The 18,727-nt window shown below is 46.4% G+C and overlaps 1 protein-coding gene, 1 long non-coding RNA gene and 1 pseudogene across 11 annotated transcripts in view; 1 reads left to right on the forward strand and 2 right to left on the reverse strand.

The window, feature by feature from the left end:
- The first annotated feature begins 115 nt into the window (after positions 1 to 115).
- On the forward strand, positions 116 to 12,778 carry LOC147828973 (uncharacterized). 4 transcript variants are annotated; one of them, XR_015449913.1, is made up of 4 exons: positions 116 to 5,192; positions 5,709 to 6,620; positions 7,021 to 7,081; positions 12,528 to 12,778. It is a non-coding gene; the product is annotated as an uncharacterized LOC147828973 (long non-coding RNA). The 4 variants fall into 4 exon arrangements; XR_015449914.1 differs by having other exon boundaries at positions 5,709 to 5,844; XR_015449915.1 differs by lacking the exon at positions 7,021 to 7,081 and having other exon boundaries at positions 116 to 996; positions 4,325 to 5,192; positions 5,709 to 5,844.
- LOC147828974 (Nuclear RNase P) lies at positions 5,178 to 5,489 on the reverse strand (annotated as a pseudogene).
- Positions 12,660 to 18,727, reverse strand: part of Znf746 (zinc finger protein 746) — a 23,511-nt gene continuing 17,443 nt past the window's right edge. For 3 of the 7 annotated variants that reach the window (XM_004860427.4, XM_004860431.4, XM_021240876.2), the window contains exons 5-7: positions 17,027 to 17,218; positions 16,406 to 16,531; positions 12,660 to 15,258 (exon numbers count right to left, since the gene is read on the reverse strand). In XM_004860427.4, coding sequence (XP_004860484.2) covers positions 14,147 to 15,258; positions 16,406 to 16,531; positions 17,027 to 17,218 — 1,430 coding nt within the window. In that variant the 3' untranslated portion in view covers positions 12,660 to 14,146. The remainder of the gene's footprint in view (positions 15,259 to 16,405; positions 16,532 to 17,026; positions 17,219 to 18,727) is intronic. The other 4 variants (XM_004860428.4, XM_087207648.1, XM_087207649.1 and 1 more) reach the window with 2 other exon arrangements.

The following is an 18,727-nucleotide window of genomic DNA, read 5'->3' on the forward strand; positions in this document are numbered from 1 at the left end:
AGCCGTCACACCAGAGAAAGCCCGGAGTTCATGTGACCGGCGCGGTGCAGTCCGGGTTCCAGGGACGCGGGCTGTGTGGTTCCAAGGGTAGCGAGGGGGTGGGGTGGGTGCTTTTGTGAAATTCTGAGTGTTGTTTTCGACATGAAAGGACAGAATTCCTGGAATCGTTCAGAGCTAGAGCTGGAAAGGGCCAGACAGGTCATTTAGGAGGAAACTGAGGCTGAGCTGGGGAGGGGTGAATTGTTTACCCCAAGTTTCACATCTGGTCTCTTTATGGGTGTTCTCTCTAACCGTGAGAGACTCCCCAAAAGATCTGTAGAGCTTTTGCGGGTAATGACTCCTTTTCCTGGACAGGTGCACTTACATATAGGTTTATCGAATGGGACGTGGGACAAGAACTGGGAATGAAATGAAAATAAAGAAAAAAAGGGAAGGGTAATTAGCGGGCCTCCTGGTTACTACGGAACTGGAACCAGCTCAAGGGAGGAAACAACAGAATATATTTGTTCACGAAGGCCTGGAGTGGACTTGGCTTTGGAAGACAACGGGGATAGGAGGCCATATGAATGGTGGCAACTCTCTTTAAAAATGGAAAATTATGGATGGAGATATGGCCAGGGCCCCCACTTCCTCCCTCCTCCTTTGGCCACCACCATATGCATTTCCTACCATGTGTGCTTCCACAAGACATGCAGACTACTATATTTCGTATTTTAGAAATGTATGTGAATGAAACTGTTCAATCCAGAGCCTTGTTCCAACTTGCTTTTTTAGGTGGGTCATTGTCTTTTTGAGATATAGTCATGTTTCAACAGCCCTATCTGGCTCATTTGTCTTAACCTCTGTCTAATATTTTGTTAATTAAACTCCAGGTTACCGTCCATTTCTCTAACAGGAATAAAAATAGACCTGCCCCCAGGAACATCTGTGTCCATGCCCTACTGTGGACTGTTGAAGAGTGTCTCTAGGAGAAAGGCGGAGACGTGGACTGCTGGGGTGGGTTTCAGACTAGATGGGACAGGAATACGTCCAATTTTTCAGCCTTCCCAAAGTGCTCACTCAAAGGGCCGAGGATTTAGCTTGGTTCTGCTGCCTGCCTCGAAAGCGCAAGGTCCGGAGTTCGATCCCTGGTACAAAAACAACAACAACCCCGTCCCCCCCGCCCCCCCCCCCCCGACCATTCAAATTGCGCCCTCAAGAGATGGAGCCCACTTACACTCCTGCCAACAATGTCTTCCTGTCCTCACCAATACTTACAGCTAAGGGACTTAAAGAGCTTGCCTACACCATGAGTGAGAAATGGTAACTTGTCACTTAATTTGCATTTCTATTTCCCTGATTAAGGAAGTTGAGTTAAGCATCTTTTCATATTTACTATACTAACATTAGGTTTCTTCCTCTGGGAATTTCCTCTTCATATCCTTCACCAGTGTTTCTGTTGTAAGGCTTTTCCGTTGTAAGGACATTCCAGTTCATATATAAGATATGTAAGGATCAGATCAGGGCTACTGGCATGTTGATTGCCTTGAATCTATCTTTATTGTTTCTTTGTGTTGGAAACATCCAGAATCCACTGTACTAGCTCTTTTGAAATAGTCAATTAACTGTTGTTAATCATAGCTATCCTGCTGTGCTATAGAACATGAGAAGTTATTCCTCCTAAGATATGGTTGCACTTATGATGTGGTTTGGATCTATGTGTCTCCCCAAGGCCTCATGGCTCAGAGGCAGAGCTTGTGAGAGATTGAATTATGGAGGCCAACAGCTGACTTGGTGCTAGGAGGTGGGACATGTTAGAGGAGGGTTACTGGAGGGTGTGACCTGGAAGGATGAATCTCTTTCCTGTCCTCCCTTCTCTCTGCTTCCTGACCACCATGACTTGAGCAGTTTCCACTGCCAGACCCTTTCACAATGCTTCCTGCTTTGGAGCTGGTCAACTAGGGTCTTAAAATGTGAGCCAGAATAAACCTTTCCTTACCATCTTACTAATTATTTTCTATGTGTTCCAGGTGGTCCATGATAATTTTTTCTCCCCTTTTTTGGCCAGCTTTTGGCCTGTTTTTAGAATAATTCCATTTTTATATTGGTATTCTTTTTACAATGATATTTTGTTTTTCACCATTCGCTTATTAGTTACACTTCATTTTAAATGGTTGCCCTACATTTTACAACTTGTATCTTTTTTTTTTTTTTGTACTGGGGATTGAATTCAGGACCTTGCACTTGCCAGGCAGGTATGGTGCCACTGAGCTACATCCCCGGCCCACAACTTGTATCTTTTTTTTTGGTACCGGGGATCCAACTCGGGACCTTGTGCTTACAAGGCAGGCGCCGGAACCACTGAGCTAAATTCCCGGCCCTCAACTTGTATCTTTAACAGCTTACGTCACATCAACCATACCACTTCATGTCTGACATAGTCAGCTTACAATGAGTTCTTTTACCATCTTTTGTGCTTTTGTAAAGATGCATTTGTCTCCTGCTATCTGTGGTTCCAGGACTCCTGGAGGATACCAAAATCTGCAGAAGCTCAAGTCACTTATGTAAAATAGCATAGTATTTGAATATAACCTGTGCAGTCCTCCCATATATATATATATGTATACACATACATATACATATACATATATATACATATATATGTATATGTATATATATATATAATAAATCATTGCTAGATTACATATAACCCCTGAAAGAATGTGAATGTAATGCAAATAATTACTGCAGGGTATTGTTTAGGAATAGTGCCAAGAAAAAAAAAAGGCTAAGTTCATTGCAGACACTTTTTTCCAGTATTTTTGATCTGAGAGTTGAATCTGTAGATGCAGAATCCATGGATATAGAGGGTCAATTGCAGTCCTCTACTTACCAATGGTGTTGGTTACCCATGGTGAATGGTAGTCAGAAATACGAAATGGAAATTTTCAGAAATAAACAATTCATGAGGTAAATTATTGTTATGACTTATGTCTAGATGTCACCCCCCCCCCAAGCCTCATGCAGTCATAGATGGAACTTTCTTAGAGGTGGCTGAATCTAGAGTGTGTGATGCTGGATTGATTCATGGTGCAATGCTAGGATCAAAGGCACTAGGATTAAGGGTGTGAGTGCTCCCCACCCTAAGTAGCCTGCATAAGATATAAGGGATAGAAAGAGCTGTGGTTGTCCGTTGCTTGCTTTGCCATCTTCTACCCACCATGAACTGTTTCTCCTCTGTGATGCCTGTCTGTCATGCCACTCTGCCTTGGAGCCAGCTGGTTTTTTTTTTTTTTTTTTTGAGACAGGGTCTCACTATGTAGTCCAGGCTGGTTTTCATTTTTGGTTTGTTTTTTTTTTGGTACCAGGGATCAAACTCAGGACCTTGCAGTTGCGAGGCAGGTGGCGACACCACTGAGCTAAATCACCAACCCTCCAGGCTGGTTTTAAACTCACTATGTAGCCAAGGCTGGCCTCGAACTCATGGCAATTACAGGCATGGGATTACAGGCACGTGCCACCACGCCCAGCTGAACCAGCTGATTATGGACTGAAATCTGTACAGACTGTGAGCTAAATAAACCTTTCCTCCTTTAACTTTGGGTGTTGGGTATTTTGTCTCAGCAATGAGAAAAGTAAGACAATTGTGCAACATTCTGAGGCACTGTGAGGAAACTGCCCATTCAGGCTGTGTGTGCTAGTTGCCCTTTCAGCACTTAGTAGCCCACTTCACCCTCAGATCAACTGCAGTGGAGTTGCAGTGCTTGTGTTCATGGAACCCTTATTTTACTTAATAATGCCCTAAAGCACAAGGGTAATGATGCTGGCAACTTTATTACATTACATTGTACCAATTGCTCCATTTTATTATTATTATTATTATTATTATTATTATTATTAATCTCTTACTATGCCTGACTTATAAATTAAGCTTTATTATAGATACATATTATTAAACTGGGTGTGGTGATGCACACTTGTAATCTCAGCACTCAGAAGGCTGAGGCAGGAGGATCACCAAGAGTTTGAGGCCAGCCTGGGCTGCATAGTTAATTCAAGGCCAGTCTGGAACACATAGCAAGACCCTGTCTTAAAAAAACAAAAACAAAAACTCCACAAAAAGATATGCATATATTTTATATAGGAAAAAACAGTATATGTTGTCCCCGTATCCATAAATTCTGCACCCATAGATTCAATCAACCTCAGATTGAAAATATTTTTTAAAATTGCATTTATCAGTGCCTCATTTTTTTTGAGCACCTGCACTCTGCTCTTGGGTACGTCCTATATCTCTGTCTTGTAAATCCTTCTCATGCCTCTTTTATTTTTTGTTTTTTTCCAGTACCACAAATAGAACTCAGGACCTTGCGCTCTCCAGGCAGGTGCGGCACCACTGCACCACTGAGCTACATCCCTAGCCCTCATGCCTCTTTTAAAAATAAATAAATAAAATTGCATTTGTCCTGAACATGTACAGAAATTTTCCTTGTCATTCCTTGCTATGTATACCGCAGGCTGGCCTCGAACTCATGGCAATCCTCTTGTCTCAGCCTCCTGAGCCCCATTCTGATTTTAAAGAGTGACCTGAATTTAAGAAATACTATTTGAAATTTGTTATGAATTGCTTTGCAGCTGTTTTTTTTTTCCCAGTACTGGGGATCAAACTCAGGACCTTGCACTTGTGAGGCAGGTGTGGCGCCAATGAGCTAAATCCCTGGCCCTTGCTGCTAGTTTGTATAAATCCTTGAAAATGACATAAAATATCTTAATTGTTTGGAAAAAACAACCTAAATGTACCTTTCAGATTTTCTGTATTCCTACTAATACAGTGTTTGTTTTATGCATTACTGAGAAAGGTATGAGGAAATCTCCCATTTTTCATTTTTTTTCCTCCAAATTCAGTCAGTTTTTGCTTCATGGATTTTAGAAGCCATATTGGTAAGTACATTGAACTTTATTTTTTCTCAGACTAATGGGAAAATTTTCATCCTAGTAATGCTGCTCTCATTAAAGCCTGTTTTGTTCAGTGCTGTTCTTGTTCTACTTTCTTTGGTTTAAGGTTTGCTGGTCTGTTTCGTCCCCCTAGTTATTAACTTTGAACTATTTCACATCTTTAATTTTTAGGTCTGTCTCATAAACAGCATGCCCCAGAATGTCAAGCTCCATTTTACCCTTACCTGGAAATCGAGGCTGAGGACAAAAGATGTAAGGTACCTCCACTTCACCTTCATGTCCCCAGAGAGGGCCACCTCAGAACCAGCCAGCCGCGGACTGTCCTCCAATGCACAGACTTTGTCTCCTTATGTGGAGCCAGGAGATGGCCCCTGTCCTTTTCACCTCCAGTCTGCCCGCTCATGGAGCCTAGCTCTCTGGGCACTCACTTCCCCTGGGGCTCAGGAGGCCCCTGTTAAGGCTGCTGTTGCCCCTGGTCTCAGATCTTCCCAGGGGCTGTGGTAGAGTGATGTGACTCACTCGCTTGTAGCCCCACTGATGAACTTCCCTTTGCCCCATCTTTTCAGCATCCCCTTTTCACTACAGGGGAGAAGTAGAAAGCCCTTGACGTGTGACTTGGAGGGCATGGGCACACAGGGACATGGGAACAGTTTTTAGGGTGGAGATTTCTTTTCTTTTTCATGGTACTGGGATTGAACTCAGAACCTTGTGCTCTCGAGGCAGGCATGGAGCCACTGAGCTAAATCCCTGGCTCTTTCATTTGTTTCTTTTAGGGTAAAGATTGCTGAAGGAGCTGCCCCTCTGATGGAGAAAGGTGGAGCTGCTTCTGCCCCATTCTGGGTGTTCTCCATCCCTGGTGATTTGATAGAAACCTGAGCAGCTCCCCGCCTTCCTACAAAGGGCACAGAGGTCAGCAAGGTGGGGCAGTGGGGGAGCACTCTGAGGCTGCCCACTTGGCCATGGGCCATGATGCCTATCCCAGGAGCAAGGATTGCCAGTTCCCTCTCTGGGAGTGATTCTCAGCATTAGAAAGGGTCAGGGTGACACATGGATACCATGGTGATAGCAGATGCCCACAGCCATGGGAGGAGCTGAATTCCATGAAGGTCCTATGCCAATGAACGGGTGCCTCCTCTAGCTCCTATGCAACCTCTCAAGCCAGAAGCGAGGGTTTGCAAAAGTCATCCAGTCTGGTTGATAGAAGCAAGGGAAGATGAAGAGGGACAGGAAAGACAAAAGGCCCAGGAGGACCAGGAAGGAGGGCGTGAAGAGCAGCACCCACTCAGATCTTGCCTGAACTGGAGTGAGGGACACAACTGTGAATGTTGCATTGCACTAAAGTTCAAATATAGTTTGGGCTGAGAGTAGAATGAGACTTTCTGATAATAGAGAGATGAGATATAATGGAATTTCAGTAAGACATCGTTATAATGCCAAAAGTCAGGGTTGACAGCACAATTACAAGTGGTCACTGGAGAAAGGAGAATGATTTCATGTTTATGTTCTAGGGAATTCAACCCATAGAGATGGACTTCTGTTTTCTAATCTGATACTTTGTTCTTCTTTTTCTTTTTGGTACCGGGGATCGAACTTGGGACCTTATGCTTGTGAGGCACAACAACTGAGCTAAATCCCTGGCCTGATACTTTGTTCTTTGACCAAAGATCTTATTTTCTTCATATTTAGTGAGTGTAGATATATTTGGTTTTTTTTCTAGTATTTCATTTTTTTCTTGTCTTTTATTCCTTCTCTTCTATTAGATTAAGCAGTTTTCTTTATTCGCCTTTTTTCCCTCTTCCAGGAGCCATTTTTTGTGGTGTTAATGTGCATTTGAAACATAAAGGTTTGATTTACAAAGTCCAAGTGAAATTGCTATCTCAGTCCTCTCCTTTAAATCACGAAGACCACAGAATGCTGTCATTTAAAACACACTCCATCTGTCTTACATGTTATTGTCTAGTATTTTAGTTTTGTTAACCCTCGAATTTGTCTTATTATTTTATAAGGTCAGTACATGCTAATATTTACCTATATTTACTAATTTATTTTTCTCACGATTGTCTCTTTTTACATCCTTTTTACTAGGTTCAAGTTTCTTCACAAAGGATAATCCTCAGTAGTTTTTTTCAGTGAAGATCTATAAATGGTGTGTTCTGTTTACATTTTCTAAAAATGCCTCTGTTTGATTTTGTTTGTTGTATGATAGTTGATCTGGGTTTAAAATCCAGGATGACTGTCATTTCCCTTACCACTTTGCAGGCACTAGTTCATTGTCATCTGACTCTGTTTTCATCATAGCAAAGTCTGTTGTTCATATAATAGTTTTCCTGTTTTGGCAAATGGTCTTTTCCTCTGGCTGCTTTTAGGATTACCTCTTTGTTTCTGGTTTATTTACTTTATTCAAGACTTGTGCCTCTTGAATTTAAGAATTTATATCTTTCATCAGTTCTTGAAAACTGTTAGTCATTTTCTTTTAAAAAATGCAGTGGTACCTTGGTTCATAAACTTAATTTGTTCCATGATTCTGGGGAAGATGGCCATGGTCTTATTTGGTAACCAATGTGGAGTTCACAAACAGAAGCGAAATTTTGTCAAATGCTTCTGTCCAGGAATGAATTATTCACAAACAGGTGTTTGTGAACTGAGACATTATTTTATTTCATTTCTCCTAATTTCCTAATTACTTTCTAGTTGAGAACATCTGATTAGATAGATGTATGATGTGTTCTTTGTCTGTGTTCTTAGCATGTTATGTTCCCATCTGTTATGTTTTTCCTCTGTCCTTCATTTTGGGTGCTTTCCTGGTGTAGCTTTGGTTTAACTGTGGCTGGTTTTCCCTGTCTGTGGGTTTGGATATAAGATATTTTAAAAAATGGCATCTGTACTGAACATATAAAGACTTTTTTCTTGTCATTATTTCTTAATACTGTGTAAGATTTATTCTGTAGCATTTACATTGTATTAGATAGTTATAAGTAATTTAGAGATGATAAAATACATAGGTGGGCATGCCTAGGTTACATGCAGTATTATGCCATTTAACATAAGGAACTTGAACATCTGAGGATCTTGGTACCCATGTGAGAATGGGGCTGTGGAACAAATCCCCTGCAGATACTAATAGATAACTCTAATTGTTTGCAGCTGTATCTGGTTCTATTGTTCAGCATTCTATTAATTAATCAAAAATCTTAAGGTTTAAAATTTTTTTTCCAAATAGGAACAAAATCTTTGTAAATAGGGAGGAATGGAGGGGTTGAAGGGAGGGCTGGGCAAGGGTGAAAAATAAGAACCAAGAGAGATTATGTAAAGGTGCAAATTTCCAATGATCAATGTCATTATATTGTATGCCTAAAATGTACCAGTGATTAGAATGAATAATCGATAATGTAAAATAGGAAGAAAAGGTCCAAAGGGGTAGGGGTAGTGGGAGGGGCAGGGGAAAGGAAAGAAGGGAAAGGAAAAATGATGAGAAAATGGAAAAAATGGAAATAAAGTCTTTGTAAATAGGGAAGGGTGAAGGGGGTGAAGGGAGGGCTAGGAATGGGGAAAAAATAAGAACCAAGATGCATCATGTAAAGGTACAATTCCCAATGAGAAATGTAACTGTGTTGTATACCTACAATGTACCAATAAAAGGATTTAACAAAAAAAATTTTTTTTTCCAATAGCTCTACTTTTTATTTTTTATTTTTTGGTACTGTGGATTGAACTCAGGTCCTTGCACTTTCAAGGCAGGCATCAGAACCACTGAGCTAAATCCCTGGCCCAGTTCTGCTTTTATTTTAGAAATTCTGTTGGTTTCTTTTCAAATGGCACTTTCATTTTTTTTTTTATGGTATGTTGATTTTTGGCTAAGTTTGGATTTCTGTTGACTCTTTTTTTTTTTTTTTGGTACCGGGGATTGAACTCGGATCCTTGCACTTGTGAGGCAGGCGCTGGAACCACTGAGCTAAATCCCCGGCCCCATCTATTGACTCTTTTGATAGTATCTTTACATAAGTATCCTTACATGAACTCAATTTCTTGGATTCTTATCCCTTGTATTCTCATTAACAGTTGATTGTTTCTTTGTGGTTTTGCCATGTGTAATTGTGTTTATGTTGATTAGGGCTGTGGTCTGCATTGTGGGATGGCTTCTCCTGTCCTTTAAATTTGCTTCAGTCAGAAACCTCCAGTGCTGTGGCTGGTCTTGGTCCAATTTTTATGTTAATTTATCAGCTCTGGGGATAATGTAGACTTGAACCCCAAGCCTACATGAGGTATGAGCTGCAGTTTGGAATTCTCAAGGAAGATTGCACCTTTCCATAGCCATCACCCACCCACCCAGTGCCTGGCCTGAGATGAACAAGCTTTTGTCAGCTGGCAGCTGCACAGTACATCACTGGATCTCAGTTCAGGTAGTGCTATTGGGCTGCAGGAGTGCAACTGACCCCAGTCTGGCTGTGAACGCCTTTAGGAAATACTTCATTTTTCCATGTTCTTCTTGGGTAGTACCAAAGACTAAGAAGCAGGGACCCAGCACTCAAATCATTTTATAGCTGTAAAGGAATAAAGATCTCTTTATGATTTGTAGGTATATTAACCAATTTTTATTTATTTTTTTTGTTTGTTTGTTTTTTTGGTACTGGGGATTGAACCTGGGACCTTGTGCTTGTAAGGCAGGCATAAGCCACTATGCCTGTATTGCCTGATTTTCCTTTCCTCCCTTCCTTCCTTGTGGTGTTTTGAGGCTAGGTCTTGCTATGTACTTCAAGCTGGCCTAGAACTCACCATGTAGCCCAGGCTGGCCTTAAATTCTTGGAGAGCCTCCTGCTTCAGTCTCCCCAGTGCTAGGATTATAGGCATGTGCTACCACACCCAGCATGCCTCATCTTTTTCTTCGTGTTTTTGTTTTTCCCCCCAGTACTGGGAATTAGACTCAGGACCTTGCGGTTGCTAGGCAGGCATGGCACCACTGAGCTAAATCACCAGGCCCCTTTCTTTGTTTTTTGAGACAGAGTCTCTCTGTGTAGTTTAGGCTGACCTTGAACTCACTATGTAACCTAGGCTGGCCTTCAACTTGAAGTGATCCTCCTGACTCAGCCTCCTGAGTACTGAGATTACAGGTATGTGCCACCATGTCTGGCATGGCTCATCTTTAAATAGACAATTTTTATAGACACACTCACATATACACAATAAGGGAGGGCTAATAAAATGACAGATGGAGTCTGAGCAGGGGTCTCTGGGAAAAGCAGGGAACATGGGGTGATGGGTTTCAGTCAAGACCGGAGGGGGAAGTAGTTGCCAGACGGATGGGGTGGGGAGCGCGGTCTGGAGAGGGAACAGTAGTGTAAAGACAGGGAACAGCATGGTGCTCAGGGAAGGGGAGCTGCACATGGAGTGAGAACGGAAAATGAGAGAAGTCCTGTGAGGGGGTTGAATGTGCTGGCTGAAGTTTGGGTTTTAACCCATGATGGGAGTCCTTGGAGGAGCAGCAGTGAGCAGATTTCCTAGTTAGAAAGGCCACCATGGGCCAGTGCAAGGCCCACAAGGCCTCCACACCTCCTGGGGATGTGGAAGGATGACAGCTGGACAGAGGAAAAGAATCAGTTACAAGCGGCCAGTTGTAAAAGATCTGGAGCTGCTGGAATGGCTCCAGTGCAGGGTGACCCATCATGTCTTTAATCTGTGTGTGCCTGTGACCATGATGGAGCACTGCCACCCGACCATGGGGAGAGGGAAAGGGCCAGCCAGGGGCCATCTTTGGAAGCATCAGGTATAAGAACAAAACTGTAAAAGGTGAAAGTGGAGAGGGTTGTAAGAGGACAGCTGGTGAGCACCTTTAGATGGATGACAGAGGGTGGTCAAGATGAAGGAGTGATTGGCCTCAAGTGTCCTCATTTTGGCATCAGTTCTTTTGATATCACAACATATATCCACATCTCAGGAAGTGTTTGGCCTGGCCTTAGAACAATGACAAAGCTGCCCTGAGATTTGGGGAATGTAGTAAGCTGGAAAATGGTCCTAACATCAAATCCCAGAACCTGTGAAGCTGCTGCTTACATAGAAGGGACTCTGCAGATGGGGCTAAATTAGACCTTGAAGGGCTGGGGATGGACTCAGTGGTAGAGTTTGCTTAGCATGCAAAGACCTTGGTTTGTCCCAGCACTGTAGAGGAAGAAAAAGGAAAATTCAGATCTTGACAGAGATGGATTATCCTGGTGGGTTCAGTGTAATTGAAAGGCTTTTTATGAAAGGGAGGCAAGAAGATCAAAGTTAGAAAAAGATGTGACAATTACAAAAGCTGAGTTTTGAGTGTTTCCCTTTGGAGGAAGGGGCCACAAGCCAACAGGTTCAAGCAGCTTCTGGAAGTTAGAAAAGGCAAGGAGACCGATTCTCTCTGCCCACAGCAAGACTGCAGCCTCACTAACTCCTTTATCATAGCTTCTGAAGACTCTCCAGACTTCTGACCTCAGGACTATAGGACCAGTTTGCATCAGTTAAGCCACTACACATGTGGCAACTTGTTAATGGCAGCCGCAGATGAACCTAGAGAGGGACAACTGGACTTTGGTCCTTGGAATAAACCAGGGGTTCTTGCAAGTTGGACCCATCTATCCTTCCATGGCTGGGTCTGGTCTCTCTGGAGTCCTACCTTCTTCTGGGTGTCCCAAGCTGACTTCAATTCCTCTGGCCCAAGCCTGCTTCTTCCATGTTCTGTTGTCACCTAAACCCAAGGCTGAGGAGTCCTCCGTGTAGTCAACCATGGTCAGGACTTCTAGTCATGACCTTCTGATCCCTGTGTGCAAGAGTGTGAGGAGGAACCGTGAGCCCACAGCCCCGGAGGTGGCTCCCAGGGCCTCCAAGATGTCCAGTGGGGAAGGACCAGAGTGCAGGAGAGGGCTTGGGCTGGCGAGGAGTGTGACTCTGTCCCCATCTTCATGGTGGGCCTGGAGGAACTGCCACCACCTCTTCTGTGTCCCACTTATATGCTCTCCATGGCAATAATTAAGGCAGATTTTACATTATAATTTTCTTTAAAAGACTATGACCAAGCCAGGTATGGTGAGGCCTGTAATCCCAGTATTCTGAGAGGCTGATTGCAAGTTTGAGTCCAGCCTGAGCAACACATGACATAGTGAGACCCTGCCTCAAAACAGAAAACAAAAAATGGGCTGGGGATGTAGTTCAGTGCAAAGGTCCTGGGTTTAATCCTATGCACCACAAATACAAACAAAACAAATGACCAAAACAAAAAAGACAAAAACCATGAGACACTGTTAATTATTATCAACTCTGGTTGTTGGGCGCATGGTGTTAGCCTGCCAGACACATTTGGCTCCAAGATCAGGATTACAGCTATGGGCATCGCCTGTCTTCTCTTCTCCTGCCCAGCCGAGAAAAGGATGTAAGGACAAAATAACCAGCATCCATTCTTCTTCAGTATGCTGCAGTTTTTCTTTGAGACCTTCCCATCTTCATCTATAGCATCTCAAACAAGTGACAAACACCGTGTTTATATTTTGATGCAGACAGATCTGATGTGCTTTGATTCTTCTTGGTGAAGTCAATTCATCTCCAGGGAATTTTCCATTTCTGTTTTCCAGGACATCCCTCTGGCTCCATGGTGACCAAGCACAGGAAGGCACTGAGGAAGGTGACCAGAGGGCCCATGGAGGATGTGTTAGACGCATCAGTGACAGACACACAAGTCTAAGAATGGAACCCACCAAAGCGCCTTGGGTGCTGGTTAGGTTTTATTTTAACAGGATGTTTTCTGTTCATTTGTTTTTCAAAATATCAGTTATATCAATATTAGAAGTGTAAACAGGTACAAAATATACAGTACATAGAAACAGTTTTCTTAACTAGTCTATTCCTAATAAAAGTACGCAGGAGGGAGCTGGATGAATGGGTACCACAGTCTCTCCCTCTGCAGGGGGACAGGAGGACTGGTTACTTCAACAAAATGGGAATGGATATGTGTGTGGCAGGGACAGCACTATGGTGGACAAGAAACCTGGGCCCCTTTCTAATTCCACCTTGCAGATACTCCATGTAGGCCCGAGTGAGCTACTTACCCATTATCAGCCCCAGAACAGCATGCATACCAGGAGGCCACACTTAGCCCCCATGCTGTGGATGCGGGAGTTCCTCTGGGGCCTGATCATTGCACTCATTGGATGCAGGACAAATGCTTTGAGAAGGCAAAACCCGAGAGCTTCCTCTCTAAACTGATGTTCCAGGAGGAATCCCGTCCCAAAGCGGCTTTCCCAGCTCCTGGCACACACTGTGCACCTGTGGTTAGGCTGTGCTGTGTCCGTTTGGAAGCCCTTTACTTCCCCATTACTGAGAAGAGAGATAGACCTGTCTTGCTGCTTTCCAAAGTCATGGTGCTGATGAAATGAGATGCGACGTGGATGGGATGCATTGTGAGCATGAGAACATAACATGTGGGGCAGCACACAGAAGCACTAGGGCACCGGCCGGTGGAGTTTGTCCAGACAGCCTTGGCTTCTTCACCTCCCAGACCTAGTGCTACAATGCCACATGACTCCCCGCGATAAGGCCCAGGAGTCACAATGGGGACACCTTCAGGTTCCCATGCACAGGTGCTACAGATGGCCCCAAATGGAACATTCAGGCCAGGGCTCTGGGGGACACCAGCTGACCCTGCAGTAGCTGCTCCTAGGCAGGTCCCTCCTATAGAGGGGAGGCTGGGGTTCCAGGCCCTGGTGCTCCAGGGCTGGACTAGCCAGGGAACAGAGTGGTGACTTAGCTCCCAGGGGGCTGTGTGGTTCTAGGCCTCATCCTTGGGAGTCAGTGCTGCAGGGGTGCCCAGGACCCTCCTTACCTCATGTCCCCCACTGGCCAACCTTCCCACACTTACCATGGGACTCCAAAGATGAGGACCCACACCCCCAAAAACCAAAAGCACACTACAGAACTTTAACTGCTGCTGCTACTCTTTTCCAGCCTTTTCCTCAAGTATTAAAAGAACAAAAAACTGGGTTTGCAATTAAATTACTGAAAATTCTACCATGGTGTTCAGTTTCACAGAGAATCCTACTTTGGAGGTGTAAGTGTACTGAGTTCTTTTTCCAGTCATCAGTTCAGCAATGTGGAAATTTGGTTCTCTCCCTTTTTTGCCTCTGCGCCTTTGAAGCCACCCTGCTGTCTGCACCTGCTCTGTATATCTGTGGCCGGGGGAGTCCAGGGATGGGGCTTACAGGTCCCCACCATCGGTAGGTCCCAGGACACTTAGGCCACAAGTCCAGTCGGTCACGAGGTCTGTGGGGGCCAGGGGTCCCTTGGCAGCGGGGCTCTTGAAGGGGTCGGGGGGCACGGCAGGCACAGGAGGCAGCGGCTGCCCTCGGGCTGGGGTCTTGGCACCCCCCGTGTGGTTGCGCTGGTGCTTGCGCAGGTGGTCCTTGCGGATGAAGCTCTTGCCACACACGGTGCAGGTGAAGGGCCGCACGCCCGTGTGGGTGCGGTAGTGGTCAATGAGCTTGGAGCGCTCTGTGAAGCGCTTTTCGCACTCGGTGCAAGGGAAGGGCCGCTCACCTGTGTGTAGCATTCGGTGGCGGATGAGGTGTGCAGGCCGCGTGAAGCAGCGGCCGCACTCTCCGCACCGCAGGGCACTGCTGTCCCGCGCGCTGCCACCGCCGCCACCGCTGCCACCACCACCCGTGGCCGTGGCCGCCGTGGAGGGGGCAACGCTGGTGCCTGTGCTGTCTGGCGGCCCGCAGCTGCGCTGGTGCGCGCTCAGGCTCACCTGCAGCTGGAAGCTCTTGCCACAAGTGGTGCAGGTGAAGGGCCGGCCGCCTGGGGGCGCTGCCGGGTGCTTCTTCAGCCCTGGCTTGTGGCCAAAGCCTTTGGTCCGGCCCGGGTATTTGCAGGGCTCGGGAAAGGGTCTCGGGGCCTGGCTGGGGTCCAGGATGGCTTCCCCGCCTTCCGGCGAGGAGAAGGGCAGCCCCTCGGGCCCGCTCCTTGGGTTCAGGCCCACCGGAGGCTTACAGCGGAAGTTCCAGCCCCACCGGACCCCACCAAAGAGCCAGTCTCCAGCGGGGGGCGTCTCCTCCTGGGCCACTGCAGGGCTGAGGTCGCCCAGGTCCCTCTCTGGCCGGGCTGGCTCTCGAAGCCCCAGCACGGGGTCCTGGCCAGGGAAGGAGCTGCCCTGGCTCTCCCAGGCTCCCTCCTGGACAGGGCTGGGGAAAAACCTTGCGGCCTGGCCTGGCGCAAACAGGGTCCCGTGAGCCTCCAGGTCTGTGGGATGCACAGGTGTGGCCACCACCTCCTCTTCCTGGACTTCTGTTTTGATCACGATTTTTACATCTGCTGAGAGAGACAGAAAGGCAGGTATTATTTCTGGCTCTCCTCTCTGAAGGAGCTAAGATGTGCAGCAGCTGCTCAGCCCCATAGGCGCCAGGCAGGGCCCTGGTGGCCCAGCCCCAGGACCACAACTCTGCGGAGAGTCACTCTCCCTGGCCCATCCAGGCTGCATCAGACCCAAAGTACACCCATGTCTTAGTGCCTTCACCACAAGAAAAGCAACCCTCAGATCTGCCCCCAGGCCCTGCTTTCACTTTGGCTGTCGAGGCTAATCTTGGATTTACCCCAAGTGAGGGATTCTGGCCAATGATGGCCAGGTGCCCACAGGGCAAAAGTACAGACCTGGTTCAAAGGAATCTGAGACTGTGCCGTAGGCCTCCACAGACAAGCTCTGGGCACAAGCACACTGCTTCCAGCAGCTCACCTGAGTACTGCATGTCAGAGGGCTGTAGGAGGAGTAACCAGGTAACTGTCCAGAAACACTTTGTGTACCACTTGGCACATAGCAGGCACTCAACAGAGGCAGCCACCTCCCTAATGCAGTATTAGTGCAGTAGGAGGATTGTGCTTGATTTCATGTACATGTGCTTTATTTCCCATCCCAAGGTTTTATATCAGAGTTCTTAATTTTTTTTGGTACTGGGGATCGAACTCGGATCCTTGCACTTGCGAGGCAGGCAGAGGAACCACTGAGCTAAATCCCCAGCCCCAGAGTTCTTAGCTTTAAGGCCATCTGGGAGATGGGTGCTAAAATAAGAAATTATTATTTTAACAGTAACTGGCCTCCAAACCCTAATTAGAGAGAAAACTAATACATGAATTTGGTAGTTGTTCTTCACAATTCTGCCCTTTAGACACTGGCTCTGGTAGTGCCAATGTCTAAGAGGTGGACATGGCTTTGTTTCGTTGATTCTGGGAGGAGGCCTTGCCTACCAGCATGAGCTTATCAGAACACACTGCAGTTGGAAACATGGATGCTCTCAAGAGAGGCGACTCAGGGCTGAGAATTTAGAAGGAGCCAGAGAAAAGAATGTATGACGAGTCATGAGTTCAGGCACCCAAGTGCCTGTTGGCGGAAAGGTCAGCATGGTCACCAGTAAAAACAGGGCTCCCGGGCTGTGGCATCCACCCTCCTCTCCTGCCACCTCACTACCTTCTGTGGAGGCTGCCATGTTGAGCTTCAGTGTTCCATCTGAGCATGCAGAGGACGGGTGGTGGGGTGGGAGCTCTGCCTGCCAGGAAGTGGGTGGGATGGTTGTTGAAAAGTTGGAATGGACGCCTGCAATGAGGAGAGACCAGAGTGTGTAGGTCAGGGAAGGAGGTGGGCAGAAGAAAATCACGAGGGGTTGGCAGCCAAACCCTGAGATCCCCCACCAGGACCTTAATGAATGACCATGACATTTCTGAGGCCAGTGTCTTTCACCCCCTCTCTGAAGCACTAGGACACTCAGATGTCACCGACTTAGCCACCAAGCCCTTTACCAATAGGAGAGGATGGCACCAATAGGAGTGATGTCATAGTGCTTGCTTCGGCAGCACATATACTAAAATAGGTAGTGATGTCATAGCTGGAGGCCTGGGGCAGGAAGAGTAACCATGTGTTTGGGGAAGTGCCCATATCTGTTGGACCAGAGGAACCCCTAGGAACAGTGTCACTTGTCCCCAGGGGACCCATGAGGTGTCTTCTGGTACAGCCCCTGTCCGCAGCTCTTCTCCTGCTCCTGGGAGCTTTCCCCGTTCCCTGCCCTCAGCCCCGTACCTCGAAGCTACTCACCAGAGGTGGCATCCGTGGAGATGTCTCCTGCTCCTGAGTCCAGCTGGCTGAGGCCCCAGGGCTCCTCTCCCACGTCCGGCTGCCCAGCAGCCCAGGCTTCCACGCCCAGCGCCTGCTGCTCCTGCAGCTGCAGCTCCCCCTCCTGCTTGATCTGCATCAGGAGGTCGGGGGCAGGAACTGGGGGCCCTGAGCCTAGGAAGGGAGAGTCTGTGAGCCCCTGGCTCTGGACTGGATGCACAGCTGGCCAAGGAAATAGACACCCTGGCCTCACAAGGGTCCAGAAGCAGAAGATCCTGGTGGGAAGGGACGGTGGTAGCAAACAGGGACTCCAGGGCCTCTGGGCAGAGGACATGGTCATATGGTATTGGGTACCTGGGCAGGGTGGAGGAAGTAAGGTCCCAGGGCTAGGGTTGGGCCCTAGGGAAGTCCAAGCAGTCGGGGGAGTCCTACTCTCACTTTAAACATCAATTCCAGATGAAACTGGAACCCCAATCCCCCCTCAGGCCTGCCCCCATGCACAAGAATTGTAGTGAGCTCAAAGGAAAGATTCCAGATGTAAGAATCACCAGAGAAACATAAGTTTTTCAGGAATTAGAGTGGAAAGCAAGTGACCTGGAGAGTTGTTGGAACAGGACACAGGCCTCAGGGCTGGGCTTTCCTGTCCATGTGGGCCAAGCTGCCTGCATGAAGCCAGGAGCCATGCGGCTCTGTCCTGTCTGTGAGACGGGGACCAGGAAAACTCCATCCAGCCAAGGGAGTGACCAGGGAGCTGCCCACTTGTCCAGGGCTGTGCATGGGAAAGTGACCTAAAAGAAACCAGAGCCGCATGTCCAGGTAGAACTCACTACTCACACAGTGCAGACCCCTAAGCTGAGATGTTCACTGAAACTCAGCTAGGAGCCATGGCAACCCAGGAGGCCTCAGCATAGGGCAGCACAAACCTGTCCCCTTGGGGTATCCCCACCACAGGGGCCTTTCTACAAACTAAAGCTAGGCTAAAGCCAGAGGAAAATTAAATCTTAACAACCACAAGAGGAGCCAAACAGCAATGGGAGTCAAGGCAGACTTTACTCCCAAGAACCACAGGACAGTTCAAGTGATCCAGGACAGGTCAAGTGATACAATGCCAGACTATGTCTAAAATCTTCAAAGACAGGAAAGGAACAGGAGCTCCAAAGCAAGAACAGTAAATTATTTTTTTAAAAGGTAGATTTGAAAAAGAACGAAGTAGACATCCTAGAAATGACAAGAACAGTCATGGAAATGAGAAAATTAATAAGTAGCTTAATAGGCTAACATAGCTGAAGAGAAAATTAGTGACTTAGAAGATTGATCTGGGGTTAATAATCCAGAGTACAGCACTTAGACATGAAGGAATGGAAAATTTAAAGAGGAGTTAAGAGCCATGGAGGAGAAAATGGAAGTTCTAATATATGCTGGTAGAAATCCCAGAAGCAGAGAATAGAGAAAGGGATAACTGGCAATAGGAGAAGAAATAATGGCTGGGAATGTTCCAAAATTGAAGGGATTATGAAGGCATAGTTTGAATGGATACACCAATTCCCAAGCAGGAAATAAAAACAAACACACACAGACAATATTCATGTGAAATGGAATAACAACAAAAATGAAGAGAAAAAAATCTTAAAATACTGAAAACAACAGATTGAAAGCAGATTTTCTTCAGCAATGAGGCCATCA

The sequence above is a fragment of the Heterocephalus glaber genome, unplaced genomic scaffold (assembly GCF_053883595.1).
Source record: "Heterocephalus glaber isolate CG9 unplaced genomic scaffold, H.glaber_assembly_v1.0 deba00000818, whole genome shotgun sequence".
NCBI classification, from domain to species: domain Eukaryota; kingdom Metazoa; phylum Chordata; class Mammalia; order Rodentia; family Bathyergidae; genus Heterocephalus; species Heterocephalus glaber.